The following is a 14,026-nucleotide window of genomic DNA, read 5'->3' as shown; positions in this document are numbered from 1 at the left end:
ATTAGGATCAGAATAATTTTCGATGTTACTCCAATCTTGTTGACATATATCGTTGCGAAAGTGATCAGAGTTAAAATTCTTAAATTTCCTATATCTCAGGGTAGTATGCTTATACGTTGTCGATTCTATAGAAACTTTACGAAAGGCGTAAACTAAACTGTGGTCGCTGATGCCTATATGTGAGACCCCTGAACAGACGACCCTATCTGGAGTATTTGTAAAAATTAGATCAATTAGAGTAGATGATTTGTCGGTAATTCTAGTATATTCGGTTATTAACTGATCAAGGCCGTAAACTTCAGCAATATTAGATAAGATATTTGTACTGTTGTCAAACTTAGGCGCGGCCATATTACAATTCAGATCTCCTAAGACGTAATATTCGATATTTTCAGAGTCTAGTTTTCCAATAAGTTCTTCAAATGGTTTAAAAATATCAATAGAAGAAGCAGGGGGTCTATACCAGGTCATAACGGCAAAAGGCCTTGATCTGGGTTTCTTGATTTCGACAGTCAGACTTTCTAAGTGTTCACATATTAGGTCAGAGCGAACAGAATAATTGATTTCGGAACGAATAAAAAAACAAACACCCCCTCCAGACCTACCGTTGGTAGAGCGATCGCTACGAATAGATTCATAGCCAGAAATATGAATTTCATTATCGCTTATTGTGTCATCCAATTTAGATTCGTTTATGGCTAAGATATCGATAGGTCTGTCGGAAAGCAAAATTCTTAGTTCGTCAATGTGTGCAGATAGACTATTAATATTTAGCGAGGCTAATTTAAAGCCTCGTTTAGACGGGAGAAGTTCATGAGAAACGATTAGATTTCCAAGGTCGCGATTACGCTCTGAATTAAACGAACGGCGAATAGGTCAATTACATTCATCTAATTTATTCGCGGGAGTACTCTCCGAGCCCACGAGCGCACTGCCCCTGAGAACAGGGGTCTTTTTTGCATGAGCATGCGCGACCGCTGAACATGCGATGTGCATGGAGGCTCACCACAGGGTTTGCCTTCATCAAAATGGCGCGTCTCAAAGCTATCATAGCGATTATTTTGCTCGTTGGTCTTGGCGAATGTGCTCGTGATTTAACAAAATGTGTAGTTTGCAAAAAAAACTCTAACATGGTCTTAACAAAAGCGAAGGAGACCGGCTTTAACATACACGAGCGACTATCAAATTTCATCTCGCCACTTGACCTGGACAACAGCGCACGTATATGTAGTGCCTGGAGAATTGCGCTGACCTCATCAAAGTCTAAACAAAGTGCAGGAACGTTTGTTGATGCAAGTAAACACTTTCAATTTTCTTTGTTTTGAAATGGGAAGGGAAGAGAAATATTAAAAAAAAAAAACATAGCAAATTTCAGCGAGTGGGTTCGAAGTGCGCGAAAGCCGATGTTCAGTTCAGCAGTAAATTAATATATGTTCTACAATTTTCCCAACACTTTAAAGCTACAAAATTAAGAGTACACGAGACGTAGATTAGTCACCTGGTGAGATGTTGGTGGTAGTCACTCTGTATGTGTCGAACAATAAAAAAAATGAATATCAATGAGACACAGTCAAAACTGCATTCAATAGGACCGAAATTAAAGTCCAATCTTGTGACCGATTTTGATGAAACAAACGGTTAGGTTTCCCAAGAAGTACAGTAAACATGTAATCCCGACCAAAAGTTAAAAATCATTAGAACATTTAAGTTCTGGCTAAAAGCAAATTCCTGTAAAAGATGCGTTACAATGTTAGTCCACGCAAAAACTAGAAGTTCTACAATTTTCCTGTAAACAAACTTTGTATCGCTAAAATACTTAAGGCAAAAACTTTCTATTCCAACTGAAAACGGCGTGGTAGTCGCCCGCTGATCGTTATTAATCCACTCCCGAAATATGGCTAAATCAGCTATTAGCAAATTATTGACAGGAATCCTCTACGGCATCGAGAAACTGATTTACATCCGATTTATAGACAAACACTAAATAAAGAACATTTTGCTCAATAGCTACGCATCAGCAATGCATTCTATGCCAAACTTTGCGGTTCTTAAAGGGGAATCAAGACACGAGTCGAGCGCCAAACAACAAAAGGCAGCCATGTTCGTGTCAGACATCCTTGAGAAACTTGCTCTTTCACCTCGTTCAGCGCATCAGTCTCCACTTTAAATCAACAGATCTTTACTTATTTTGTACAACGAAGGTCTTTCCTAAGTTCCTGCTACCATTTCAATCTCAAGCAAGCTTTCAAAGTGAACAATTTGGTTCCTATGACTATTCAGCACGGTCGCTGTCACTAGTCGCGTGCTCTTTGACAAGTCAGCGGTCGCGCATGCTCATGCAAAAAAGACCCCTGTTGCCCCTGGGAACCCTCCACAAATGCCTAAAGAATGGGCATGCTTGAAAGTGACCGAGCCATGTAGTAATCAAATTTTGATTTCTTTTTTAAAGTGATTTCAAAATCATGAAGATTGCGTTGATTTTGCTGCCATTTCTTCTGGTTTCGATCATGGTCATCGAATGCCAAGGTAAGTTGTTTCACGCTGATAAATAAAATTATACTACAAGTACTAAAGGTGATATGTTTTAATCTTTTGCTTTTTGCCCTTTTTTTTGTTTTGATGAATTTCCAGGAAAAGGCACCAAAAAAGGCAAGCAAGCTACAATCCCAGAGGAAAATATCAAGGACTTTGCGGTAATCAGAGGTTACATTAGTAAAGCCAGTAATTTCAATTTCTTTCAATTGTCCGTTATTTGTTTAATTTAATATACGTGTTATGGAGCTCCCACAGAAATTAGACAACCAATCTGAGATTGCCGAGCACTACTCAACTTGACTCCTCGAAGAGGGAGCCCGGGAGAGGGAGCTGTAAAATAATAAATTCAATGATTCCTTGTTCGTAGAAAAAACCTGGAATTACAAAGTCAAGCATGGAGGACGATAATAATGGTGAAGAAGAACTACCAGACTGGCTTAAGAAACTTTTAAAACAGGTAATACAATCAGTTTCAAGATAAGACGAACCATCAATAAATCTCGTTTTTTGACGTCGCACTACTTCCGTGCAAAGTGGGCTCGAATGTAAGCTAACACAGCAGGGCTCTAACACCACGATGTCTCGCAGCGCCACTCAGTAGAGGCGCCATGAACTGTTGGCTGTTTTTGCAGACTAGCACGATTGTAGAACGCTTTTGATTTAGTCTGGGAATTTACTTCAGTGGTGCCAAAAAACTGTTGAGACAAACTGTAAGCAAGGTAGGGGCACCCATACACCATGCTAAGTACCTATCCGTGAGCACAGCTATATCATCCAAGCAGTGCATGGCAGCCATGGACAGTCGTCTCGCCCTGGCTCATCAGCATGGCATAACCATAGGACCACGAACGGTCATTTTTTCTCCTTGTCAACTGAGAGAAGGGAGACTTTCCTTCCCATTTATTTTCAATTGTTATGAACAACTGATGATGCAAGTTGGTATGGGAGACTAACTGATGAAAACCAGGATGTTATAGAGTAACGACTAGACGAGTAAAGGGCTAAATTTACAACAACTGTACTAGATGATTACTGCTGAGAGATCATTGCGGGCCCTAGACTGTGAAAAGGTGTCTAAATCTTTTTACTTGTAATAAGAGTAAACGAAGTGTTCAATATTCAAAACCCCCTTAATAAGTAGAGGAGAATATTGTTCTGGAGATTAACACTGAGTTCGATTCTCACGAATTTGTATATATATTGCAGACAGTCCATATAATATAACGTGTAACATTAATAAGATAAAACTGTGAAAGGTTTGAACCCGCCCAGGAGTCATTTCACAAGTAGGTTGAGTATGATCGTCCGGTTGAACGTCAGTCACTGTCAACAACAACAGTCCTATTCAGGACCACGTTCACCTGGACGATCATACTCAACCTACTTATCAATAAGATAGTTAAAAATTCTAGCAAGAAGATCTTGAGAGGTAGGAATAAGGTTACTTACAATAATTTCTCAACTAAAAGTAAACGGAAGCGGCTTAATGAGCTTCGCACGCCAGTAGTACCACATTTAAAGGTAAGTCGTGCTACTTTTGAATCAACCGAATTTCATGTTTTCCTTTTATAGTCCAGGAGCAAATTATGGTCCGTCAGCCAAATACCCTTCGAGCAGAGCAGAAGCTACTTTCCTTTTCAATTTAAAGTCGGATTAAAAGTATTTTCTGCGGTAGTCCAGTCAGTCGTTCACTGTAGAGTGATGCGAAAAACGCGTGAAGCTGGGGAGAGGATGGGCGGTTTCCCGTCACTACCCCATTTGCGCGCGCCTTATTTTCGCTCCTTATTTTCGCTCCTTATTTTCGCTCCTTATTTTCTCCTTATTTTTCTCCTTATGTCTGCTGCTTATAGTTCACTTGCCGAACGATGTTGTTTTTCTTTGCAGGGAAAAGCTTTACAGGCAGCAGCAAGATCGAAGGAAAAGCAAAATGATTTGATTGTAGGAAACGTCTCGTCAGACTCTCAGTCGGAAAATGAGCGTATGTTTTAATTACGAATATTAACCCAAATAAAGGTGATAAAAATCGTGAAACCAAAACAGTCAAAACATTTTGTCCTTTTAGAGCGGTTTTCATTTGAGTGTCGAAAAGTAATTGGTTTTGCACTTTCTACACGATGCGATTGGCTTAAAAGATTCGCGCCACCTTTTCATCCAATCAGAAGTAAAACCAAAGCCAATTGTGACGCGCTCGCATGCATTTTCCCGCGCTTTGCGTCAGCCACATGTAATTACTTCGAGTTTTGATTGGTTCAATGTATTGTCTGTGTCCTATGTGATTGGCCAGAGTAATTACTTTGGTTTTGGTTTTACGACACTCAAACGAAAACCACTCTAAAGCAGAAAGGTTCAAAATTAAACTGTTGAAAAATAGTTCACTGATGATAGTGTTATGATACCGAGATAAAGAAAAAAATGAACTCAAAAGTAATACATGCAAACCATGGTTCCAATGGTGGCAAATTACTTTTCTTTCACTTGAACATTATGTTAATTAGCCTTCTTTGACTCGATTGCAATGCTTCTACAGAATTCAAAAAAATATTTTGTCTGAAAACGAGCGATTGAGGTCTAGTTAGATCAGTTACCATTTAGGAATCAACTGTATTGTATTAGTACTCGTGTATTAGCGCACGTGGTCGGTCTGTTCAATATATGGACAGCGAAGCTAAAAGCACTTACTGCTGACGTCAGTTACCATCTTTAAATGCTGTTTGTACTTTATTCTTAATCACCAACGCTCCCCTTTTGCTTGCCCCCATACATTTCAGTACTCCGGCCCCCTTTTTTCTGCTTTTTCCCGTCTATCTGTTTCTATTCTCAGCCACACTCAAAGGTTTTGTCAAATGAACAATTTTATAGTCCTTTAACTAAACATTATATCATAGTTTTGGATGATGCTATTTGTGTTTTGCTCTTCATCAGTTCCAACCGCCGATGTCGACACATTGATCAACTCCTTTGGTCAGTTAGGCACACAAGCAACAGGGGCTACGAAGGGTCTAACTGAGCTAAAGGAAAATTGGAATGAGCTCCCGCTGGAAAGTCAAGTGAAATTGAGGAAGGTTTTACAGTCAGCTGCCTCGAACATTGAAAGTTTTACCAACACGGGAGACGATCAAATGGCTGCTATACTCGGGGCACTCGACATGTTGTCAAAGATGGCGCCAGTTGCCGGTCCCCATGGCGCATTTCTTTCCTCATTTTCGAACTTCGCGTCTGGGCTTTTTAGTCTTTTTGGGGAGGGAGCACCGATAAAGAAATCTATCGGAAAAATTGTGGAAGAAAAAATAGAGAAGGCATTGGAAAAAAGTCGCCAGAATGATCTCATTAATCGGGCTCAAGCAACCATTCAGCTGTTCTACGTTTCCAAGGCATATTTAGATAGCTTTGCTAGTGATGGCAGAGAACTTGAGGACCACGAGGTAAGGTCGATTGAGACACATGTGCCAATGGCAACTGGAGTTCCCTTCATGGAAATATTGGCAGCCGAAATAGATCGTCTTCTTGAGGCCAACAGGAAAAACGCTAACGATGCCAAACAAATCTTGAAATACATCGAGCTTTATACAACCATGGCCGTTCTAAAAGACATAACTTTACAGGAAATGGCTTTTTTGATGCCAGCGAGCCATAAAAGAATTCGAGATGGCATGATATCTGTTCAGGAAATGTTTCGTGAATACGAAAAGTCCCTCCTAAAATTCCTTCACGAAGGTAACGCCGGAAAGATGGCACTGGTTTACTATGACCCCGACTTGAACCCAGTGACAGATTCGTATTTGACAAAGGTTTTAAAGGTACCAGATTACGATCGTTCCATGGCCGGAATCCGGTGTCTGACGCCACGAGGGTCTAATTATCCAGTTGAAGCGAGAGAACATCCAGAAGATTTTGTGACAGAAAACCATCCCTACATCGCCGCAACTGGATCAGGTTGCCACTGGAAACTTGTCCCTCATGGTAATAACCTCTACACAGTTGTTAACAAAGAAGATTGCTCTACTAGTGCCCGGTATTGTGGAAAGTATTTGTCATTCGACACATACAGAGGGGGATTCCTTTGGCTGAAAGCCAAGTCCAAGCTGACACTTAAGCCCGACGCAGTTCTCTGGGAAATTGACGGCCCTTCTAATGCGAAGTAAGAGTTTTTTATATATATATATAATTCCTATTCCACAATCAAGTTTTCCTTGTTTCCTTTTTTTTTTTCTCTGAAAGTCAGAACTACGAAGACATCACTTGATCATATAGTGAATACAGGTGCGTTCGAGGAGGTCGGACGCGAGTAAGTTAGCTAGTACATTTTTTCACGTTTGGTACTGTTGTGGTATCACAATAGCCACCTCGATATTGCTGCTTGTGGGTAGATACTTTTCCTCCTCTAATTCAATGAAGTTTGCTCTGGGCATTACTATACCCGCCATCTTTGTACGCTCTCTAGGATTGATGGGATAAAAGCGATGACACGTGCTATTTCAGTAGGGAAACAGTGACAATATTGACAATATTGGCCAATACGAGCAATCGTGGGGCGCTTTCCATTCAACCCAAAATTCCGGAAATTTCAGTTGGTTCATCAAATGGTACGGACCATTTCGGTTTGGTCCGACCAGAATATTCGTGACCAGCTTTGAAGATGGTCCACTGTGACCGGTCTGGTCATTTCGGTCGGTCGGACCGAAATGTCCCTTTCCATTTGCCAAAATTGTTGTCCCCAGTACCGCTCTTTTGTATCCTGCTTACAGGAACAAGTAGTTTCCAATGGAAAGTGAAGTACTGTGACAGTAAAGCCATGACATCTCAAATATTGCCTGAAACCTGTCCACGATATTTAACTAGAGCAATTTATTAGTTAAGTTGAAATGAATACAACAAAGCCTGGATGAATACAAATTTGGCCAAAACACCGAATTATTTACCGTACAGTTCCAGGAATTGCTTGGAATCGTTCGAATATTCTGAGAAACGTATCGCTTCAATTCACGATAATTTTTTACCTTCACTTGCATTCATAGGCCTTCTACACGAAATAGGATTCCTCCGCCTTTAGTTTTCCACCGCCCCTTTTCGACAGTCGAGTGTTCTTTGAAACAGTACTTACGCTTCTCTTTTAGAGTGTAATTTTGAGTCTGCTGCGAAGCCACAATAACTAACAGGCGGTGGCTTGGGTCGGGTCTGTGCAACCGGAATGTACCGTTCCATTGAGCACGTGAAGTTTCCGACATTTCAAACCGGAATTTTAGTTGAATGGAAAGCGCCCTATGGTTTCTATCAGGCTCTCTTTTCGTTTCGCCTTGCGCGCCGGAATGTTATTTACAAAGCGAAACGAAAATTGAGCCTGATCTCAGGTTAATATTGTGGGTCGTTTCTATGGAAATGAATTTAAAATAATCCCTTTTTGGATAAATCGTTTCTTTTCTCAACGAAAAATCCTAATGATCGGGATTTTTGTTCTGATCTTGGACTTTAGCAAAGAAACGCACTCATAACAAACTAACTAACAACAACAACAATACCAACGAGCTTTATTTGCATGACCATTAAAGTACATACAGTATTGCAAAAGCTATTTTAAGAATCGAAATTACAACATAGGCCAATTACGTTTAATACTTTGAAAATAATTTGTCACGAACATCAAAGCAAACTGAAATACATTTTATGAATTGTATATTGATAAGTAACTAGAGGAGTTTATCAGAACTGGGCAATATTTGGAATCACAGTCTTGACTTAAAAAGAATCCTCCTCTTTTACAGGTGGGGTGGGGGTGGGGGCGGGCGCTGGGTGATTATTTTATTATTTTTTCGACATTTTTCATAAAAAGTAAAAAAGAAAAAAATCAATCAATCACGCTTACATCGTACAAATAGCTAAATACATAGGCAAACACACACAGAAGCTATTACAGCAATACAGTCTCCTAGTATGTAGGAATACAAATTCTTCACCTTGAACTTTACACTAATGATCAATTTAATCATAATTGGCTCCTGTCATAATATCACTTATATATATCGCAAAAAAAAAAAACGCTGATTAATTTTTCCCACTTTTTTAAATGATTGTTTAATTTGCCTCTTTTCCTGGCAATATGGAGTTCAATTAATATTTTAAATTCGTCTTGTCCTGGCAATGAAACCCTGAAGAGGAGGTATAACATTCTGGCATTTCCGAGAATAAATATAAAACTTACCCAAAAGCAAAATATGATTAAACAAGCGGAAATCATCTCCAACATCGAACTTACCAAAAATGACATCTTCTTTAATGTTTTCAACAAAGACTGTCATAATTACGCAGCCAGGACAAGACAATGTTTCCTGAAAAATCAGATGATACCTTAGAGGAAAAGAGTAAATGGCAGTAAGCACAGGTCGGCGAATCAGCCATGCCGAAACGAAAAACTTTCTCGTTTATAAAGACAATACAAATTTAATATTTTAAACTGAAATTCTCTAAGTTCAGATTCTAATGTCTTGCGGAAGGATAGCGAATAAACACTTTTCCTCTCAATATCTGTGTTCGGATACTTTGCAGCGAACTTTTCTCCTAAGCAACGGGGATCCACACTCCTCGATTAGGCCTAAGATTCTCATGTAGCAGTAGACGTTGTTTTGCTTTTTGTCCAGGAAAAGCCGGTAGATTTGTTGTGAGGAAGCATCAAGAATTGGATCCAAATTATTACTTTTTAGAATAGCTGGTGAATCCGGAAATGGATCAATAACCGGTGCAGTAGTTGCCTTTTTAATTGTCAAGGGCGGTAACTGGTAGGCATAAAGTTAATAATACCCATAATGAAGCCGGAACCTTGCGGCTTAGGATTGAGAGGATTGAGCTGGGCGATTAAGAATATTAAGAATAGTATTAAAAAAAAACCACCTCAAATTGAAAACTCTCCCATCAAGATAAAAGTCTTTTGAAAGTACAATACTTTTCGGTAGCAGCGAATTATCTGTTTACGATTTCTAGAGTCAATATGGAACTTTTGCATCGACGACCGGGCGTCATGTGATTGTCCTATTTTCACGTCGAAGTCGTGCAGTGACGACAAAGAAATGTACAAAAAGCGTATTGCATGTGCAAAGTTGTTGTTTTGTTTAACAAACCTTTTGCTTTTTGACGTTCTCGTTGCCGACGCCGTCGGCGTTGCTAAAGCTCCCTAATTTAATGAGAGATATTTAAAAGAAAAACCTGGTCGACTTTTTTATTCGCTCATTATGTTTTCTTCTATCAGGCCCGGAATGGAACAGTTATGTGTAAACAAGAGCCATAATGGCTCTTGGTGTGAATTTTTTAAAAAGCGTGACCAAGCTAAAAGCAGATCCTTAAAATAATAGTTTTCAAAGTTTTTTGTTGTAAGTGAAATGGACGAAATTCAATATATTTTTTTAATAATGGAAAAACGCCATTGACTGTCTCTATGTGAACTGCCTAACATTTCGCCTAAACAAACGCAAGCTGCATGTCTTGGATTCCCCGCCCCCACCTCTGCAGTGTCTACTTAGCACCTCCCTGCCGGCAGTCCGTTCGTACGTACGGGCGAGCTTAGGCTGACGTGTATAACCAAATTTTCTCGCGTGGATAGGTTTCCATTTTCTATTAGCTATGGGGCTCCGTTGCGCGCGCTTCCCGCGCACAGAGGCTCCGCTAAAAAGTTACTTTTTTCTGTTGTCCAGAACATAGTTAATTAAAGTGGAATGGTTGGGAAACCCTTTGTTATAGGTTTTTGTTAGCTTTCTGGACCTGACCGAACACAACGTTCAATAGCATTCCTATCATTTTGAAGTTATTGCCCAATAGAAACATTGCATTAATTCATTCAGTCATAATTTGTGAACATAAAACAAAGGATTGTGCACCATCAGGGAGATTCCAACATAACCTACAGCACCATGGTTTTCAAACTTTGATGTTTGTCGGATTTCCTAATCAGTCTCCTCTACTAACTATGTCCAGAATAAACAAGTTTGTTTTTCGGTGGATTTCTCACTTGTTTAACCCCTGGGAAACCACGTGACATGGCTTTAACCTTATCAGTTTTTAGAGCGCATATGTAGATGGTGGGTATCGTGAATAAGGTCTGAGCCGCGAATCTTTGCAGTGAGTTCCGTATGCCCAAATACCCTATGTGCATGTCCAATTACCAAAGCACTTTTTATTGAGGTAGGTACATCTGGAAAGCTGATCGTACTGGGTAAAAATTAACTTTGCAAGACACAAACGCGACACCGATAGAACCCAAAAGAGAACGGGGTTGAATTAGCCGTAGAAAGCTGTTTCGCCATTACCGTGGCTTCGTCAGAACAGCGCAAAAACAGCCTAACAACATTAGTGAGTTTACGCAACAGGACGGCAGGAAGAAGAGGACGGCAAAATGTTTGTGTGTGACAAACTTGACAGGGCTATAACTTGCATGTTATGTCGTGATCTTCACTCAGCATTAATAATTTCTGGTTTTTACAAAAGATCTGTTTAAAGGAAAGTGATGGTTGGCGAAAAGTTATTTCAAACAAATTTGTTGTCACGGTTGTCACACAAGGTTTGCCGTCTTCTTTCCTCTCCCGTCCTGTTGCGTAAGTTCACTATTGAAGGCTCACACCCAACGAATCGGCAAACTCGTTCCCAGGGATCTGTCCCACTCGTCCCCCGAAGCTCTTTCTCGCGCTCCCGGCGACGATCGACTAGAAGAAGACCATCACTTGGAACAAGGTTGAACAAACCTTAGGAAAACAGGGACAAAACGATGAAAAAATGTACAGCAGATGGGATCTATTTATATATGGAAATCATTTTTAAGGTTCTTGCGAATTTCACTTTATTCTTGTTCATTTGTTGCTTGGTTTTGTTCGTGGGTCGTTCAAGGTCAAATAAAAATCGTTCATTATATAATATTATTTTTTAACAGGATCCGGTGTAAATATGGCTGTGGCGATGATGAAGATTGGAAAAACTATGAGATTGATATGTATTCTGAACGCTACCAAGCGAAGTCTTACAACCGCGTGAATCGTAACCCAGTCCACTGGTACAGACTATTCCATCTAAAAGATATGGGTAGTACTGTTTGGTCCATCACAAAGGTAGGTGCTATGAAGCCACACACAGGCGTCCCAAACTCACCATGCATGTGAGCGGTGTTAAAACTAATTCATCACCTAATATTGTGTAATGTAGTGATTTATAAGGATGGCAAAATAATTAAATGGAAAAAAATCGCCTTATCTTAGCTTCGTATTCTGTAGCAAGGATTTGCAATAAACTTGCTTTCAGTTGCTGTATTTTGTGTTCCTGTGTTGTTTTCGCAAGCGATTGTGCCTGGTGTGACTGCTATTTATCTTAACTTTCATAATAATAGCCAAACCAACCCAAAGCCCTTTAAAATGACTGAGGAACACAAAATGCATCAAAAGTAATAAAAAAACACACACGAACTGATAAACATTTTGAACTTTCGCATTTATATAAAAACTTGACGTTTCGTATCATTGTGCAAGTCAACATACATTTAGAAAGTGATGGGAAGTGACCCGTTACAGATTATGACAAAACCATGTTTTTGTGTACAAAATTGACAAGGGATCTAGAAATGAGATTAAGAAACTTCCTAACGGTGAATCAGTATAAGGCAAAAGCAAGACAGGATAAAGGGGACAGAGAAGGCATCCCCCATACACACCCTATTACATAGGTAATTCGTCTCGAGTTATTTTTAGAATCGGGATAAAGTTACCTCGCGCGCTGCGTGGATGTTTCGTGGAGGTTTCGCATGACTAAACGCCGTGCAAAACATGTCGGGCGAAAGGCAATGAAAGCGTAAAGAGATCGAGAGCATTTCTGAATATTGAAGCGAAATGAGTCAGCGCTCACCTGGGAAAAGGGAATCGCTGGACTCTTTGACAACCCGTGAAATCAGTTTAACTCGAAGTTGTCGTAACCTCAGTGCTTTAATAAAAGAGAAATTTCGCCGGTCTATTGAAACCGGTCGTTTGTACAATAAAGCAAGTAGGACGCCAAGTGTTATTTTTGTTGAATAATAAAGACTAATAAAAGAATAAATATCAAACCAGAAATTGCTCTCTTCAAACTGTAATTTATAAATAGTCTACAAATGATCCTGAGAGAATATTCAGTGTGTTAAGGATTTCCCTGCTGTACTGTTAGCTCTATACAAGAGAGGAAGGGCAATTCTTCTTTAATTTCCATTTCGCTGACACTGCTTTAGTAGAAATCTCTCTTTAGTCGTTTTCGTCGACAAAACAAATAGCAATATCGCTCTCCGCGTCTTCCGCCATTTTTTTCAGCGTCAATTCGTGAAGAACGCGTGGCTCTGAGCGTGGGTCATCCACGCCGAACACATTCGCACTATGTGATTGGCTGTTGTCTAATCCCCCTTGGGATCTGAGGTCTTAAAAATAACTCGAGACGAATTACCTATGGAATAGGGTGCGTATGGGGGATGCCTTCTCTGTCCCCTTTATCCTCTCTTGGCAAAAGCTAATTAATAAAAGCATCAGCTTTTCACTGCTGATGTTGGCATTAACCGGCTAGCTTATTTAAAAGTGCGAAAATTCAAAATGTTTATCACGGCTGTTTTTGTTTTCTTTTTGATTAAGGTCCAAGAACGAAAGTTTCTATCATACAGCAAAAGCTAGCCTAGACTGCGATCAGTCTCTCTTTTTCTTCAGATTTAGTAAGAAGGGGAGTGCACGCGCGCGCGAGCGTTGAGCGGCGAAGCCGCAAGACGCGAGAAATGAGGTCGTCTCGCGCCTTTAGTCACGCGCGTGGTCATTTGCGTGTCTCGGGCGTTTTGCTCGAAGGACCAAGAAAAAAGAGAGACTGCTCGTACTCTAAAGCTGCCAGCAGGCACATAAAGGGGAGGGGGAGGGGGAAGGGGAGAAAAGCGCGCCGAAAGGGACCTCGTACCACGGGTAGTCCAACTGAGTGAGAATCAAGGTTGAATCCACACCGTCACTTTGATTAAATGCTATCTATAACATTCAAGAGCTGAAAGGTGTACATAACAAGGAATAAAGAGTAGTATAGGACTTTGTAATTCCTTTAAGTTGCTGATCTACACAAGATTCGTAGTAGCTGAGCTCATTTCACAAAGTTGATGTTATAAACATCCTTCATACTAATAGGCCTGCAGTCAGCCGCGTAATATATGGCACGTCATGCAATGGGCTTGTCAAAATAAACTCGGTTATTATGGCTTTCAATGCTTCAAACTGACAGCGAATTTGGATAATAAGGGATAATGGAAACATTAATTTAAAACATTTCAACTATATTTATTTGCAGAATCCACCCCAGCAGAGAGATGCGGCCCGCCATCGAAACCCCAAACATTAGAAAGGCGAGTGTCTGTTCTTGAAGCAACACTTCCAGACGAAACAAGGACTGGAGAATACATCGAATAATCAGGAACATACTGATAAATTCATGAAGAAAAAAAATTGTAGCTTGTAGTCAAGATAAAAGAGAATAA

The 14,026-nt window shown here is 40.1% G+C and overlaps 2 protein-coding genes and 1 long non-coding RNA gene across 3 annotated transcripts in view; 2 read left to right on the top strand and 1 right to left on the bottom strand.

Moving 5' to 3' along the window:
• The window catches only part of LOC140948068 (uncharacterized), a gene marked incomplete at its 5' end in the record, with an annotated part of 11,099 nt that extends 10,226 nt beyond the window's left edge, over positions 1-873 (bottom strand). Inside the window, one exon of the mRNA XM_073397288.1 lies at positions 1-873. This exon is cut by the window's left edge and continues 1,043 nt beyond it. Within this exon, the coding sequence (XP_073253389.1) occupies positions 1-873 (873 nt within the window).
• The window catches only part of LOC140948655 (uncharacterized), a 17,684-nt gene extending 14,688 nt beyond the window's left edge, over positions 1-2,996 (top strand). The window contains exons 2-4 of the long non-coding RNA XR_012167067.1: positions 2,450-2,526; positions 2,632-2,693; positions 2,903-2,996. This is a non-coding gene — a long non-coding RNA (uncharacterized lncRNA). The remainder of the gene's footprint in view (positions 1-2,449; positions 2,527-2,631; positions 2,694-2,902) is intronic.
• A 324-nt stretch (positions 2,997-3,320) lies between these two features.
• On the top strand, positions 3,321-13,958 carry LOC140949199 (uncharacterized). Its single transcript, XM_073398427.1, has 5 exons — positions 3,321-3,470; positions 4,420-4,513; positions 5,458-6,673; positions 11,444-11,592; positions 13,840-13,958. The coding sequence occupies exons 1-5, from the start codon at positions 3,321-3,323 to the stop codon at positions 13,956-13,958; spliced, it is 1,728 nt and encodes a 575-aa protein (XP_073254528.1).
• The last annotated feature ends 68 nt before the right edge of the window (positions 13,959-14,026 follow it).

Source organism: Porites lutea, chromosome 9 (genome assembly GCF_958299795.1).
Source record: "Porites lutea chromosome 9, jaPorLute2.1, whole genome shotgun sequence".
Lineage (NCBI taxonomy): Eukaryota > Metazoa > Cnidaria > Anthozoa > Scleractinia > Poritidae > Porites > Porites lutea.
Note: the sequence above shows the minus strand (reverse complement) of the source record. Positions and strands in the feature narration are given on the sequence as shown.

Coding starts and splice junctions, on each gene's coding strand:
- LOC140949199 (XM_073398427.1), top strand. CDS start 3,321: ATGGCAGCCATGGACAGTCGTCTCGCCCTGGCTCATCAGCATGGCATA. Junction 4,514..5,457: donor CTCTCAGTCGGAAAATGAGC/GTATGTTTTAAT, acceptor GCTCTTCATCAG/TTCCAACCGCCGATGTCGAC. Junction 6,674..11,443: donor GACGGCCCTTCTAATGCGAA/GTAAGAGTTTTT, acceptor ATTTTTTAACAG/GATCCGGTGTAAATATGGCT.